Source organism: Vulpes vulpes, chromosome 8 (assembly GCF_048418805.1).
Source record: "Vulpes vulpes isolate BD-2025 chromosome 8, VulVul3, whole genome shotgun sequence".
Taxonomy (NCBI): Eukaryota; Metazoa; Chordata; class Mammalia; order Carnivora; family Canidae; genus Vulpes; species Vulpes vulpes.
This window is the reverse complement of record NC_132787.1, coordinates 43,913,175-43,929,259: the sequence shown is the minus strand read 5'-3', so window position 1 is coordinate 43,929,259 and position 16,085 is coordinate 43,913,175. Positions and strand designations below refer to the sequence as shown.

At 43.3% G+C, this 16,085-nt stretch overlaps 1 protein-coding gene across 11 annotated transcripts in view; it reads right to left on the bottom strand.

Moving 5' to 3' along the window:
* CACNA1C (calcium voltage-gated channel subunit alpha1 C) overlaps nucleotides 1-16,085 on the bottom strand; it is a 648,720-nt gene that overhangs the window by 252,662 nt on the left and 379,973 nt on the right. For all 11 annotated transcript variants that reach the window (XM_072766363.1, XM_072766357.1, XM_072766353.1 and 8 more), the window contains exons 4-5: nucleotides 10,480-10,619; nucleotides 2,984-3,123 (exon numbers count right to left, since the gene is read on the bottom strand). In XM_072766363.1, the coding sequence (XP_072622464.1) occupies nucleotides 2,984-3,123; nucleotides 10,480-10,619 (280 nt within the window). The remainder of the gene's footprint in view (nucleotides 1-2,983; nucleotides 3,124-10,479; nucleotides 10,620-16,085) is intronic.

The window sequence follows — 16,085 nt, the reverse complement described above, 5'->3', positions numbered from 1 at the left end:
CTTCTCTGTAGGTACAGTATACTTCTGTGTCCCATTATCCCTGGGACAAAGATAGCAATGTGACTTGCTTTGGCCCCTGGAATGTGAGTAGCCATGATATAAGCCATTTTGAGCAAAAGCCTAAAATATGCTTGTATAGCTTAGCTCTTTGTCCCTTTGTGAGCATTTGCCCTCTGCCATGAGAACAAATGGCTACCTGCTGGATGTTCCTTCAACCTGGGCTCTGGAATGAGGTAATATAAAGAAGCTGGCCAAGCCCAGAGTTCAGCTGAGCCCAGAAACATGGCAGCTGGGCAACATCTTTATGTAACATGACCAGGTATAAATGTTTCTGGTTTTAAGTCATTTAGAATTTGGGATTGTTTGTTCCTACAGCAAAAGATGACTGATAGACTCTTATTACATAGTCAGATTCCTCAAGTGTAAGGACCATATTTGTTCTTTATGATATGTCCTTATATCCAGAACAGTGTTATGAAAGTGTGGGCTCCTAATAAACACATACATAAGAGGGTAAGATTCCTTTGTCCACTGCTTGGTATTTGTTAGATAGTTTGGTTGCAAGTTTGGAATCAGCTCATAGTTCCTATCACTGACACACTGGCTGCAACAACACCATATTAAGCTCCTTACAATCATGTTCAAAGTTATTCTCACACTCCTCATTCCTTGATTTTGCTTTAGTGAGTTATGGCTGACTAACCAAGAAAACCCAAAGAATTTAGGCTTCACAGAAGGGAAATTGGATCTTGGCCATCAGATAGAGTTGACCCTTGAACAATACGACTTGAACTATGTAGGTCCACTTAAAGATACACTTTTCATTTATAAATACAGAACAGGACTCTAAATGTGGGGGCTTTTTCATATGATTTTCTTTTTTTAAAAAAAAAAGTTTTATTTATTTATTAGAGAGAGAGAGAGTGGGAGAGCACATGTGGGGGAGGAGTAGAGGGGGAGGGAGAAGCAGACTTCCTGATGAGCAGGGAGCACAACTCAGTACTCCATCCCAGGGCCCTGGGATCACAACCTGAGCCAAAGACAGAGGCTTAATCAACTGAGTCACTCAGGCACCCTCCCTATATGATTTTCTTTTCCTTTTTTTTTTTTTTAAAGACTTTATTTATTCATGAGAGACACACAGAGAGAGGCAGAGACATAGGCAGAGGGAGAAGCAGGCTCCCCGCAGGGAGCCCGATGCAGGACAAAATCCTGGAACTCTGGGATCACGTCCTGAGCCAAAGGGAGATGCCCAACCACTGAGTCACCTAGGCATACCTCTGTATAATTTTCTTAATAACATTTTCTTTTCTCTAGCTTACTTCATTATAAGGATATATAATATATATTATATAATATAGCATATTACATATATATATGAATATAGTATATGTAACATCTATATAAATATGTGTTGACTGACTGTATGTTACCAGCAAGACTTTTGGTCAACAGTAGGCTATTAGTAGTGAAATTTTGGGGGAGTCAAAAGTTAATGTGAATTTTCAACTGCACAAGGTGGGGGTCAACATATCTAATCCCCATATTGTTTAAGGGTCAACAGTATACTATTTCCATTCCTAGATTCCCTAAAACAGTTAAGGTCAAGTAGAAAGAATTTGTTCCAAATTTATTTGTGTGGCTTAGCTCCACATTCACTTTTGAGTTTAAGACAGGCCACAAACTTTGCCCAGGGGGTCCCACTGTAAAGAAAACATTCCAACTTTTGCCTTCATTTATCTAGTAAATTCCTCTACCTTGTATATGTGTAAAAATTGACAATAATCAACAGTTATATACCAGCTAATCCTTTTCGAGAAGCGGTATTGTATGGAAGGAAAGAGAGTTGGTTTGGAAGTCAGGAGACCTGGTTCTAGCCCTCCTCTGATGTTGGCTAATTAGGCTACTTTGGGAAGATCTTTTCACTGTTCTGTGCATGTATGGAAAGAATTGAACAGGTTAATATAAGGTCCTTCACATTTCCATGGTAAAGGTTCAGTGTTCAGTGGATTGCTCTGTTTTCCTGTCCTTTGCTCCCATCTCCAAGCTAGTCTGGTTTCAGCCCAGTCTTAAGTATGGGCCAGATCTGATGGAGCTGACTAGAGAGGGAAAAATCTCAGCACACAAATCTAAAATTATGTTCAGGTTGCCACCAATAGGTCAAGGAGGAGTGGAATGAGGAGCTCTCTGAAAGCTGACTTAACCCCCAGAAGCAACTTGGGCTGTACTTTGTTGGAGCTGATGCTGGTGCCCAAAGCTTCTGTATTCAGGGCCTGGGGCTGAGCCATAGTGGGGCAGGCTTCTGGAGGAAGAGGTCAAAGAACAGCTGTCCACATGGCTGATACCTGGATAGACAATATCTCTTCAATGCTCTTCTGCCTGATTCAGAGAGCTGAACACCCCCAACCCTTAGGCAAAACCAGTTCTCATGAGACGTGCAGCCTGTCCATAAATAGGGCTTCTGAAGCCGGAAATATCCCATTTGACATGAAAGAAGGAGACGGTTGAGAGAAATTGCAAATAGAACTTTTTAAACATTCCACTGATGCATTTCTGTTTGTTCTTTGGAAAAACACAGAAAGTAGAGATAATCTCATTGGCTAAAATACCTTGCAAGCCTCCGGGATTAGCCTTCTTTGATCACCTGGCTCCTCTGCTGCAAATGTATTTTGATTCCCAGCCCAGGACCTTAGGGGATGGCTCAGATGGCCAAGGGATTGCTTTCTCTGTGTAGCCTGTTTTCATTTCACTGTTTGGCTGCTGTGGATGTTTTTCAGCTGTTTACAGGAGCTGGGACCACAGTGTCTTTTAATGAACCCACATCAGAGTTAGGTTTTCTAAAGTAAGGGAATTCATTTAAGAAAAAAATGCCTCGATCTATATGGAATAAATGGAATAAATATGTGTTGACTGACCATTCAGCAAAGGATAGCAGAGGGTGGTGACAAAATACACTGCAAAGCAGAAGAGTGGCTTTACTTACTTGGGACTCCAGACACCAGCCTCAAGGGGCGCAGCACACGGAATGCTCTCAGCGCCTTCACGTCAAATCCAGCTCCTTTTCCTCCTAGAGCATTTGCCCCATCGGCTTTGGTTGCTTGTTCCAAAATTGCACTGAAAAGCCTAGAAGAGAGGAAGAGGAGATGGAGCTATCAGATCCTGAATTCTCTTAAGGAAGCCTGGGATAGCAGAGTTTGCAGGTGTCCCCAGCCCATAAACCAGAGCCAAAGTGTGTGTGTGGGAAGGACTGTGACCATCATAAGATGACATTGCCTCAGTGTGCATATCACTGTGCCAAGGGCATGACCACTGTCCAGGGAGGTCTGAGAGGCAATGGGCAGACCCTTTGCAGTCATAAAGCTGTGCAGGAACACAACTGGTTTTGTGTAAGCTGGGCAGCCTGGACAGTTGCTAAAGTTTGCAGCAGTGCCATGTTATGTCCACAATAACCAAACTATGGAAAGAGCCCAGATGTCCACTGACAGATGAATGGATAAAGAAAATATGGTATATATACACAATGGAATATATAAATGTAAAAAAATGGGAAAAATAAAATCTTGCCATTTGCAATGACATGGATGGAACTAGAGGATATTATGCTAAGTGAAATAAGTCAGTCAGAGAAAGACAATTATTAATTATATTATGTCATTCCTATGTGGAATTTAAGAAACAAAACAGAGGATCACAGGGAAACAGAGTAAAAGATAAAACAAGAGGAAATCAAAGAGATTTCTTAACTATAAGAAGTAAACTGAAGGTTGTTGGAGGGGAGGTAGGTGAGGGATGGGGTAACTGGGTGACGAGCACTAAGGAGGGCACTTGATGGGATGAGCACTGGGTGTTATATAAGAATGATGAATTACTGACCTCTATCTTTGAAACCAATAATACATTATATGTCAATTAAAAAATATTGAATAAATGAATTAAAAAATATTTTTAAAAAGTTTGTTGTAGTGCGTCCGTCCCTTTGGAGTGCCCTCTCCCCAGTCCATGGTTTCTGAGCTCCTGCCTTCACGTGGCTGGGAGCCACATCTCTCTCTTCCTTACCCACATCCTCAGTCCTAAAGATGCCCCTTAGATTTTGCCTGGGCACAAATAAATGATTCCACAGAAATTGGCTTTGTGCTGCAGATACAAGGATGAGAAACTGAACACTGGCTTTAGCAACATGCAGATTACTAAGGCTTTGAAAACATCTCTTTTGGTGGAATGATGGGGACAAATGCTTAACAGATATGGGTTCAAGAGAGGATAGGAAGAAAAGTTTGAGATAGCTCTAACAGAAATATAATGCAAGCCACAAATATGAACCATATATGTAATTTAAACTTTCTAGTAGCCACATTTAAAAAAGTAAAAAGAAAACAGGTGAAATTAACTATGATAATATATTTTATTTAATACAGCATAACCAAAATATTATCATTTCAACTGTAATAAATACGAAGAATTTTTAATTCTTCATAGCAAAGGAGTTTGTCACTCCTTTTGTACTGAATCTTTGAAATCTGCTGTGTATTTTACATGGACATTATATTTTAATTTAGATTAGCCACATTTCAAGTACTGAGTGGCCACAGCATAGACAACCCTTCTGAGGAATTTTGCTATTAAAAGGTAGTAGAATGGGCATTGAGGGGGGCACTTGACAGGATGAGCACTGGGTGATATGCTATATGTTGGCAAATTGAACTCCAATAAAAATTTTTTTTAAAAAAAGGTAGTAGAGGGCAGCCCGGATGGCTCAGTGGTTTAGCGCTGCCTTCAACCCAGGGCGTGATCCTGGAGATCCGGGATCAAGTCCCACGTTGGGTTCCTGCGTGGGGCCTGCTTCTCCCTCTGCCTGTGTCTCCGCCTCTCTCTCTCTCTCTCTCTCTCTCCTCTGTGTCTGTCATGAATAAATAAATAAAATCTTTTTTTTTAAATTTTTTTTTAATAAATAAAATCTTAAAAAAAAAACAAGTTAGTAAAAGAAAAAAGATGGTTGCCAGAAGAGGGTGTGAAATCAAGAGGGTTGTGTTTGTTTTTAAACGGGAGAAACAGCAGCATTTTTATATGTGATGGGAGTTATGTAACAGAGACAGACAATCTGACCATGCAGAAGTGAGAGGACAATTACTAGGAGGATTGATATCCTTCAGGAGGCAGGAAGGAATCTCCTGCACCCTGAGGGGTACTGGCCCTAGACAGGGGAAGGGATGGTTTATCATGGCTCAAATGGGAAGGCACATTATAGGGGTACAGATGTTTTTTTCCTGATTATACCTGTTTTCATAGGAAAACAGGTAGCAAGGTCATCGGCTTTTCACATTGAAAATGTGAAAGGGGAGCAGGTATTGGAAGTTTAGAGGAGGCAAAGGTATAAGAATCACCAAAGAAAGCAGAAGAGTGAATGGTCTGGGCACATAGAATAGGTTTGTCAGGTATCCTCAAGGACCTATTTGAAGTTGGTTATCACAGGTGTAAAGTGAAACCCATCAACTCAGCTTTGCATGTTTCTTTACCCCTTTCAATGGCACAGCTTCAGGTAGCAGGTGGCTCTCTATCTAGTTGGATTTGACTGGAGTTGGTGTTTTTCCAAATAAGCAAGGTAAATGGAGAAAGAAGGATGTTGACTGTGTATGTAAGTGAGAGATTGTGCTGGGGCTGGGCATCTAAGCTGGTTGAAAGGAGAACTGGACATGATGGGCAGAGGAACAAAGAGAATGGAACAGGAAGAATGGATTGTCAGAGTCAAAGTGCTAGAGGGAGAGAGCTGGAAATACCAATGGTAGTGTTTCCAGAGTAGAATGTTTGGTTTGAGACTATGGGAGAGGGAGCAGTTGTTAGTTATGGCAGGGATATTGGCTATAACCATTGGAGTGGGCAATTGAGACAGGACAGAGTCAGGATTCCTGGGGGAAGGGGGAAAATATCAAGGAGCCAAGAAGATACTGGAGGGGATAGCAGGAATAGTGAGTTTGGACAGACTTGGGAGTGAGCCAAGAGCTCATGTCTTCAAGGAATGAGGAGTCCCTAGAGGCCTATAGAGTACCCCCCACAAAGAGAAGTAAGGGTGGAAGGGTCTGATTACACACATCAGAACTGGAGGTTGCTAGGAAGGGGGAAGGGCCAGCAGCCCAAAAGCAGAAATAAGAGAAATTCAGGGCTCCTCTCCGGACTCTGGGCTGTGTATCAAGGCATTTGGGAGAGAGTGGCCATCTCTTGAGAGATTGCAATGAAGCAGGACCCTTGGAAGGGCCAGGAAGTTAAGTGAGGGGCTAGAAACAAAGCTGAAGGTTTAGGGCAGCATTTGGGCCATCTGCTTAACTGCAAGTGAAATTTTGTTGGAGTGCAGCTACACCTATCATTTATGCACTGCTGTTGTCTGTTGCTGTTTCCTCACTAGGGTTGAATAGTTGGGACAAAGTGTGAGCTGAAAATGAGTATCTGGCCCTTTATAGAAAATGTTTGCTGACCCCTGAATTGGCAGTGGCCTGTGAGGAGCAGAAGACACAGTGGAAAGGTCTCAGTGGGATGGCTAGGGAGAGGGGGCACAGGATGCAAAGCGCCATGTGGGGATGGGAACCTGGGATCTTGGGCTTTTTGTGGTTAACAAGAAAAAGAAGGAAAAGGAAAAAGAAAAAGAAGGAATTGGACATGGGGCAATCTCTGTCCTTTGTACTAAAGATGATTACCAATTCACTGTCAGCAGAGTGTGTGCTGGGTCATGGCCTAGGGTCACAAAGGAAGCCCAGGGATCAGGACCAGGTCCCCATACTTGAGGCCAGGCCAACCTTGTTCTAGAGAAATAGGCTTGAGCTCCTGAAATGACTCATGCTCAGGGAACTGGATCTGGAAACAGAAGAGGCCGTAGCCAGGGGCTTAGCTACAGAAGCTGCAGAAACTCATATCAAGGCAGGACCCAGGAATGGGGAGGTTGACCTAGATTAAGAATTTCCAAACTCTGCTCCATGGAACTCCTTGAGGACTTCTTGGACATCAAGGCCAGAGATTAGTGGCTGGAATAGAGTGGCTTTCGTGGGTCTCTGAGTAAGGCTTTTCTTGAACAATGGGTTCTGAAGCTAAAAGAACTTTGACAACTCTAGCCAGACCACATCTAAAGTCCTTCTCAGCCCTGTGATTCTTTCAGCTTAGCTTGGCAATTTGATGGTGTCATATGTTAGCTGGTGATGCCTTGAACCCCAGGCAGATTTGCCAGGATGGGGGAATCGGGCTTCTTTCTCTGCAGAGAAATGTTCTTTCCACTGAAGTCTAGATCAGTGAAATCTTAGAAAATGGAGACCAGCTTTGCAAGTCTGTCCAACAACATTCCAAATCCAAGCCAGATTTGGCTCCTAGTATTTCCTGGAAGAAAGCAATATGCTTATTAGGGTGCAAGATGTTCACAAAATATTATTTATTGAAGGAAACAGAGGGTCGACAACTTGCTTCTCTTTTCTCTGTCCCAACTTAAAGCAGACACTTTATTAAGTGTCTAATTTTAATTTTGAAGGGGTAAAAATATTCAGGAATGGGTCTAGGAGGTGTTCCTGGCTTGTTGGGTCTGGTGTGATTCTCCTTGATTAGATACTATAAAGCTACTGCTTGGTGCCTACCTGTCACTAAGGGCTTGCTAAGGATGCTTGGTGACAGGGAGGTAGGGGTGAGGATTCTCCAGGAGTTGTGTCTCGCAGTTCCTTAGCCAGACATTGGAGTTTTTAAAAAGAGACAATGAGGCTCTAGAGGATCCAGAAAGTCAGAAAGGCAGGGCCACCATACTGCAAGAGAGATAGTAGCAAAAGCCCTTGTGGTTGAAATAGAATGTCTCAGGCAGGGGGATTTAGTGAGGATCCCTAGGTCCCTGGGTTGGGGTGGGGAGAGGTAGCTCACAGAGGCCTCTGAAGTCCCTCCTACTTTCACTCAGCAGTTCCATTTCCCCACTATACCAAAGAGACCCTTCCACTTTCAGAAGAAAATGTGACAGGTTTGTGGGGGTTAAGAAATGCCTCTTATCACAGGCTTCCAGCATGGCAATGCAGAAATGAGAGAGCAGCTTTCTGCCTGGCACTCAGACAGTAGGCAGGCAAACCCAGCTTTCCCAGGACAAGGCACATTCCCCTCTGATTGCAGGAGGGCAGAAGAAATTTTCCCCTAAGTGGCTGCAGAGGAGCCCAAGAGAGTAGGTATTTCCCAGGAGACATAAGGGAAGCAGAGGGATATCCATTTAATATGATTTTTAAAAAAGGGCAGGGAAAAGAGGCATAGCTGAAGAGAGGAGGTAGAGCTACACCGTGTGTGTGTGTGTGTGTGTGTGTGTGTGTGTGTGTGTGATTTTTCCAGTTAGAAGGATGGGCCAAGATTTAGACTAGACAGAGAGCCCCTAGGACAAATGCCCTTAGAGAAGAGAAAGTAGGTGTCAAATATGTCCATGTGTGATTTTAGTGGGGAGGAAGCCCAAAGGCTTATGGTGAACCACAAGCTAAGTAACCTCTAGTATCATGACCTCTGTGGCTTAAACAGTCAACCAGAGGCATCTTTTGGAAGAGGGCCAAGTCTAGATGCTTTCCTCTTCATCAGCCTCATGGCCTAGAACCCAGGAAGATGTGACTGAAATATGGGTTGACCCCACAAAGTCTGCCCTCTGTGGTTACTGGGAGGAACAGCAGGGTGAGAGATACAGCAAGGTCCAAACAAGCAAAAGATGAGCAAGGGTCACCTAGTGTGCTGCTGCATGATAAGGCATATGATCCCCCCATCCCATAGCTCCTGTTTGAGCTCTGACCCGTACTTCCTCTTTCTACCTCCCAGGCTGTAGGGAAGGCCATGAAGAGGGCAGACAACTCTAACTCATTCCATAAACATGAGAGGAAGAGCTTCTCTGCCTAAATAAAATTAGTTCCCGAAGGTACCCTTCTCTCTTATCATGTCATTCCTGGGGCTCTTTTCTATGCATGTGTGAAAGGTTCCCAAGAGTCTGAGGCCTTGAGAAATACATTGAATTTGAATGGACTAGGGGCCTTTGGAACAAGGCACCTTAAATGCCTTTGCTAGGTTTACCGACTTATTTCAAGGCATTTATTTGTTCAGTTACTCTTTTGTTTATCCTGGTGTGAACAGAAGCAGCAAGATCTCTTATAGCTGCATCCTCACTCTGAGTCCTCAGGAGCCGGATCTATGCCTGGCAAATACTCCAACAACTTTAGTGCTTCTCATGTTACCCAAATATCCTTTGGAGTTAATGTGGCCAAAGTGTGTCATTCATTGGCTATGCAAAAAAAGACAACAAAGAAAACCTCTAAAACAGTTTGAAACAACCTTTATAAGTCATCCAGATGCCCAGATACAAGGAAATAACTTCTAAATGGTCTTGATTTGCTCTTGCTATTTCCTGCAGAAAGACCATACACTTGCATGAGATAACCAGCAGTAAGTGCTCTGGAGGAGTCCAGAAGGACCTGTGTCTTCACTGGGATGCTAATCAAAAATAGGTTCCTGGGATATGAGCCTAATGACATACTGTAGCCTGTTGGAACACCAAGGGAATAAAAATGCAAGGTGGTCACCACATGACCACTCTTCAGGCTCAGAGAAACAACAAATTAGCTCAGAGAAGCTAGCTTGTTCTGATGTAGAATCTGCTGTAAAGGTGCTCTCCTTTCATAAAATAGATAAGTGGTTGGAACTTCATCAACTGTGTCTTAATAAACTATGTTTCACATAGCACATGTACAAATATTTCACAGAGGATCTTTTGGTAAAGTTACTAATTCTTAGTAGAAAGAGAAGAAGAGATCATCACTTCCAAATTTTATTTTATGATACTTTACATTGCCTTTTTTTAAAGGCTATATTGATCTTGCTTTATCTTATGCTACAGTAGAATAGCATGTTTGGGGAAGGTGTGTTTGGTTCTACTTATGCCACCAGAACCTTGGCTCTTCATAGTTCTGTCTTCTCCTCACCCACCCACCTCAATAGGCCTGTTTCCTGGGGCCCTGGATGAAGCCCACCATACAGGTGAGAGCGAGCATCCATAGCACCTTGTATTTCAGCTGCGCCCCCACCCCCATGTCCATGTGCTGCTGGGACTAAACCCTGCTCAGGGACACAGTCAGGGAACTGCCTGAAGAGCTGTTCTGTCGGACAGATGCAGATGGAGATGGAATAAAAGACCTTAAACAGGGGAATCTCTTTGGCTGCACAGAGGACTCTGAGTTCCATTAAAAGCACTCAGATTCTACTCTGTGTGTGTGTGTGTCTGTGTGTGTGTGTGTGTGTGTGTGTGTGATGTTCCTAAGTGAGAGCTCTTTTCACTTTGGAGAAAGTCTGGATTCAAAGTGATTTTTAATGGATCCTCTCATCTTGCCTAGTGCCCAGTGCCATTGTGACCAAATCAAAAAGGGATACAAATACAGAAGGAAAAGGAGGCACATGTTGGTGGATGGTGAGGCATGAAGGGAGGGAAGACATAAAGGTAGTTATACTTACCCTACAACCACAATTATAAAATCTAGTAAATTCCAACCATTGCGGAGGTAAGCGTTGGGGTGAAAGAGAAGTCCATAGGCTATTACTTTTAAAAATGCTTCCACAGTAAAAATTATGAGAAAGAGATATTCCACTCGTTCCTAGGAAACAAAAACAGAGGGAGAGAAAAATAAAGTCAATGGGATTGGAGATCTGGAAAGTTCTGAAATAGCAGATCTCACAAGCAGGTGGAGGAGAGTGTGTTGCCCCCTCTGTGGCAGGATCTAGGGGAACACTGGGTAGGACCCTCAAGCCAGATTACCAACTTCACAGTCTGTTCCAAACTTAGAGCTCCACTTCATTGCGCATTAAGGGTTTTTTTAGTCTTCAAATGTCCCCTGTTAAAATGCAAGTGTTAGGGTGGTAGTAGAGTTACACATTTTAGAGCAATATCTTATGTAGTTAATCAGTAAATACTGTTGGCAAATTGAATTCAGATAAAATATTTTTAAAAATTCGCACACACACAGTATCAGTGAATGTTTCATTGTACCTTCTCAGAAGAGAAGTCAGAATGTCTTGATCCAGAGGGAAATGATGCCAGGACAGAGGAGTATAGTGCTCAGAAAAGAGGGGACAGTACTACAGGAAAAAGTGCACCATAACCTTGAGGTAACAAACCCTGAAGATAACAGAAACCATTTTGGGGGAAGGTACTAACCACATTCTCCAAAATGATAAACCAGAAATATGGCTGCAAAGAAGTTGAGGTATTGAAAATCTCCCACAGCAGCTGAAACACAGGCAATCTGCTCATATACACTGACCCTGGACCTGAAGTCTGTCTCTTTCTTGAGAAAATAAAAATCTTTGTCCAAAGACATACACTTGTCCAAAGACAGAGGAAGATCAGCATTTCCAGGATGGAGGCAGGCACTGAGGTGGGGCAGTGAAGAGAAAAGGCACATCTCTTTTCTCAAGGGGTGGAAGGTAGTGTTTTTCCTCCTTCTGCCACCTTGAGGAAGGCTTTGCATTTAAGGATGAAACTGCTGTCCCTGGGAGCCCACACTTAACAGGACAAACTTGTTGGCTCAATTAGAGCGAGCCGACTCTGTGCTGATTCACTGGCTTCCCTCACCACTAATTGCTTTCTCCCACAACCTTATTCCCAGTGCAGAGCCTTAATAGTCCCCACCAGGAGAAGTCTGCCTGGATGTCTTCATGCTCCACTGCTCACCTTTGCAGGAGCCTCAGCCCATCTCTCACTGGAGCCACAAAACACTAGTCCACATGGCATTCGGCCACAGATCCTCCAAGCAGGACACGCCCAATCACAGCCCCCAGGAGGCAGCAGGCTCAGAACTCCTGGACTTAACTTCCCATCCTGTTGGGTCAGATGGAGCTCACAGAAGACCTCCAGGTCATACCCACACTGTGGAGACAGGGCATCACCTGCTCCCAGCCTAGATTGCTGGAAAGGTGCTCCAAGACTGGGGGCATTGGAGCCTGATGGGGAGCTCTGTGGGGAGAGGTCAGCCCACACAGAAGCCTGTGCTCATATCCATTCTTTCCTGATTTTCTAGACTTGGAATAAGTGCTCATCTCACCATGCCCAGCTCAAGGTGAAGTAGTTTGAGAATGCAAAGTAAATAAATGCAGAATTCTGGGCCCTACCCAGACCTATTGAAGCAGGTCTCCCAGCTATGGAGCCAGGAAAAGTGCATTGCAGACAATTTCAGGCATTTATGAGGCACCCTAAAGTTTAAGAACCACTGATCCATGTACCGATGAAGACCCTGATCAGGCAGGAGCTGTGGGAAGGGAATAGAGAGACCAGCATTAACCAGCACCTCAGAGGCAAGCTTGTCTTTTACTCACTACCCATTACAGAATCATAAAGTTGGTCTGGGCACATGGCTGTCTGGGGTGGGGGAGCATGACCCAGGAACAATTAGTATTATGTGGGAACCTCTAGTCTTTAAAAATTTGGTGATGTAAAAAAATATTAGGTGATGTTGGGTTAAAGTGTCCATCATTGAAAGGGAAAGCATGTTACAAAAGGGCATAGTGCAACCTGAAGGAACTTATGGAAAGTGTGTGTGTGGAGAATGTTAGGTAATGCTGGCATCTGATCAGCTGGAGTGAAAAAAATGGGGCTGGAGAGGTGGCCGGGAGTAAGATGACCAGGGGCTTTGTGGCTACATCTGGGTGCTTGGACTCTATTCTGAGGAGATCGTGAATGATGGACTCAGATGTGTACAGTAGTCTGTCATGGACCTAGAGAGCGAGGGTGGTGATGGGATTGGAGGGAGTCAGGGTGGTGACCCATGCAGAGATCATGGAGGCTTGAGCCAAGATAGACAGCAAGATTGTTGAAAACTAGGTGGGTCTGAGAGATAGAAAGGATGTGATTTGGTTTCTGGTTGCATGTAGGGGTAGGGGGAAGAGGCGGCAAAAGAACTACTGCCCCCCTCTCTGAGTTTTCTAACTTGGGTGACTCTGGATGGTGATGCCTCTCACTGCAGGGGGAGACTTCGGGGGAGGGACATCAGTTCCAGGTTTTCTGAATTAAAGCATTTGTGGGACATTCAGTCAGGGCTACTGGTGATCTGGTATAGAGGGTTTCGGGGGAGTTCAGCTTGCAGGGATGGGCTAAAGTAGGTTGCCCTGGGTACAACATGCCTAAAAAGAGGAGAGATGAGGCTGGAATCCCTCTACATGAGGGGCAATCTCATCCCCTGGAAACCACTTTCATATTATAGGAATGTACTTCCTTAGCAGAAGTTATAGGATCCTGCTTAAAGCCACTGGGTCAGAGAGAGAGAATCTTGGAGGGTATCTAATTAACCACTTCACAATCTAGAAGAAATGGACGCATTTCTGGAAAACCACAAATTACCAAAACTGGAACAGGAAGAGATAGAAAACCTGAAAAGGCCAATAACCAGGGAGGAAATTGAAGCAGTCATCAAAAACCTCCCAACACACAAAAGTCCAGGGCCAGATGGCTTCCCAGGGGAATTCTATCAAACGTTTAAAGAAGAAACAAAACCTATTCTACTAAAGCTGTTCCAAAAGATAGAAAGGGATGCAATACTTCCAAACTCATTTTATGAGGCCAGCATCACCTTAATTCCAAAACCAGACAAAGGCCCCACCAAAAAGGAGAATTATAGACCAATATCCCCGATGAGCACAAATGCAAAAATTATCAACAAGATACTAGCTAATAGGATCCAACAGATGATGGTGAATAAGAAGATTATTCACCATGACCAAGTGGAATTTATCCCTGGATTGCAAGGTTGGTTCAACACTTGTAAAACAATCAACGTGATAGATCATAGCAACAAGAAGAGAAAAAACAAGAACCATATGATCCTCTCAATAGATGCAGAGAAAGCATTTGACAAAATACAGCATCCATTCCTGATCAAAGCTCTTCAGAGTGTAGGGATAGAGGGAACATTCCTCAGCATCTTAAAAGCCATCTATGAAAAGCCCACAGCAAATATCATTCTCAATGGGGAAACACTGGGAGCCTTTCCCCTAAGATCAGGAACACGACAGGGATGTCCACTCTCACCACTCCTATTCGACAGAGTACTAGAAGTCCTAGCCTCAGCAATCAGGCAACAAAAAGAAATAAAAGGCATTCAAATTGGCAAATAAGAAGTCACACTCTCCCTCTTTGCAGATGACATGATACTGTGCATAGAAAACCCAAAAGACTCCACTCCAAGATTGCTAGAATTCATACAGCAATTCAGCAATGTGGCAGGATACAAAATCAATGCCCAGAAATCAGTGGCATTTCTATACACTAACAATGAGACTGAAGAAAGAGAAATTAAGGAATCAATTCCATTTACAATTGTACCCAAAAGCATAAGATAACTAGAAATAAACCTAACCAAAGAGGTAAAAGGATCTATACCCTAAAAACTACAGAAAACTTCTGAAAGAAATTGGGGAAGACACAAAGAGATGGAAAAATATTCCATGCTCATGGATTGGAAGAATTAATATTGTGAAAATGTCAATGCTACCCAGGGCAATTTACACATTCAATGCAATCCCTATCAAAATACCATGGACTTTCTTCAGAGAGTTAGAACAGATTTGGAGTGGAACAAAGATTTGTGTGGAATCAAAAAAGACCCCGAATAGCCAGGGGAGTATTGAAAAAGAAAATCATATCTGGGGGCATCACAATGCCAGATTTCAGGTTGTACTACAAAGCTGTGATCATCAAGACAGTGTGGTACTGGCACAAAAGCAGACACATAGATTAATGGGACAGAATAGAGAACCCAAAAATGGGCCTCAACTCTATGGTAAACTAATGTTCGACAAAGCAGGAAAGACTATTCACTGGAAAAAGGACAGTCTCTTCAATAAATGGTGCTGGGAGAATTGGACAGCCACGGCAGAAGAATGAAACTAGACCATTCTCTTACACTAGACACAAAGATACACTCAAAATGGATGAACAATCTAAATGTGAGACAGGATTCCATCAAAATCCTAGAGGAGAACACAGGCAACACCCTTTTTGAACTTGGCCACAGCAACTTCTTGCAAGAGACATCTATGAAGGCAAGGGAAACAAAAGCAAAAATGAACTATTGGGACTTAATCAGGATAAAAAGCCTCTCTGCACAGCAAAAGAAACAGTCAACAAAACTAAAAAACAACCTACAGAATGGGAGAAGATATTTGCTAATGACATAGCAGATAAAGGGCTAGTATCCAAGATCTATAAAGAACTTATAAAACTCAACAGCAAAAAAACCCAAACAATCCAATCGTGAAATGGGCAAAAGACATGAAGAGAAATCTCACAGAGGAAGACATAGACATGGCCAACACGCACATGAGAAAATGCTCCGCATCACTGGCCATCAGGGAAATACAAATCAGAACCGCAATGAGATACCACTTCATCAACAAGACAGGAAACAACAAATGTTGGAGAGGATGTGGAGAAAGGGGAACCCTCTTGTAGTGTTGGTGGGAATGTCAACTGGTGCAGCCACTCTGGAAAACTGTGTGGAGGTTCCTCAAAGAGTTAAAAATAGAGCTACCTCCTACCCAGAAATTGCACTACTGTGGATTTACCCCAAATATATAGATGCAGTGAAACACTGAGACACCTGCACCCCAATGTTTCTAGCAGCAATGTCCCCAATAGCTAAACTGTGGAAGGAGCCTCAGTGTCCATCAAAAGATGAATGGATAAAGAATATGTGGCCTACATATTCAATGGAATATTACTCAGCCATCAGAAGAGATGAATACCCAACCATTTGCTTCGACATGGATGGAACTGGAGGGTATTATGCTGAGTAAAGTAAGTCAGTCGGAGAAGGACAAACATTATATGGTCTCATTCACTCGAATATAAAAAATAGTGAAAGGGATTATAGGGGAAAGGAGGGGAACTGAGCGGGAAAATTAGAGGGGGTAACAGAACATGAGAGACTCCTAACTCTGGGAAACGAACAAGGGGTAGTGGAAGGGGAGGTGGGCAGGGGGATGGGGTGCCTGGGTGATGGGCACTGAGGGGGGCACTTGGTGGGATGAGCACTGGGTGTTATATGTTGGCAAATCAAACTCCAATAAAA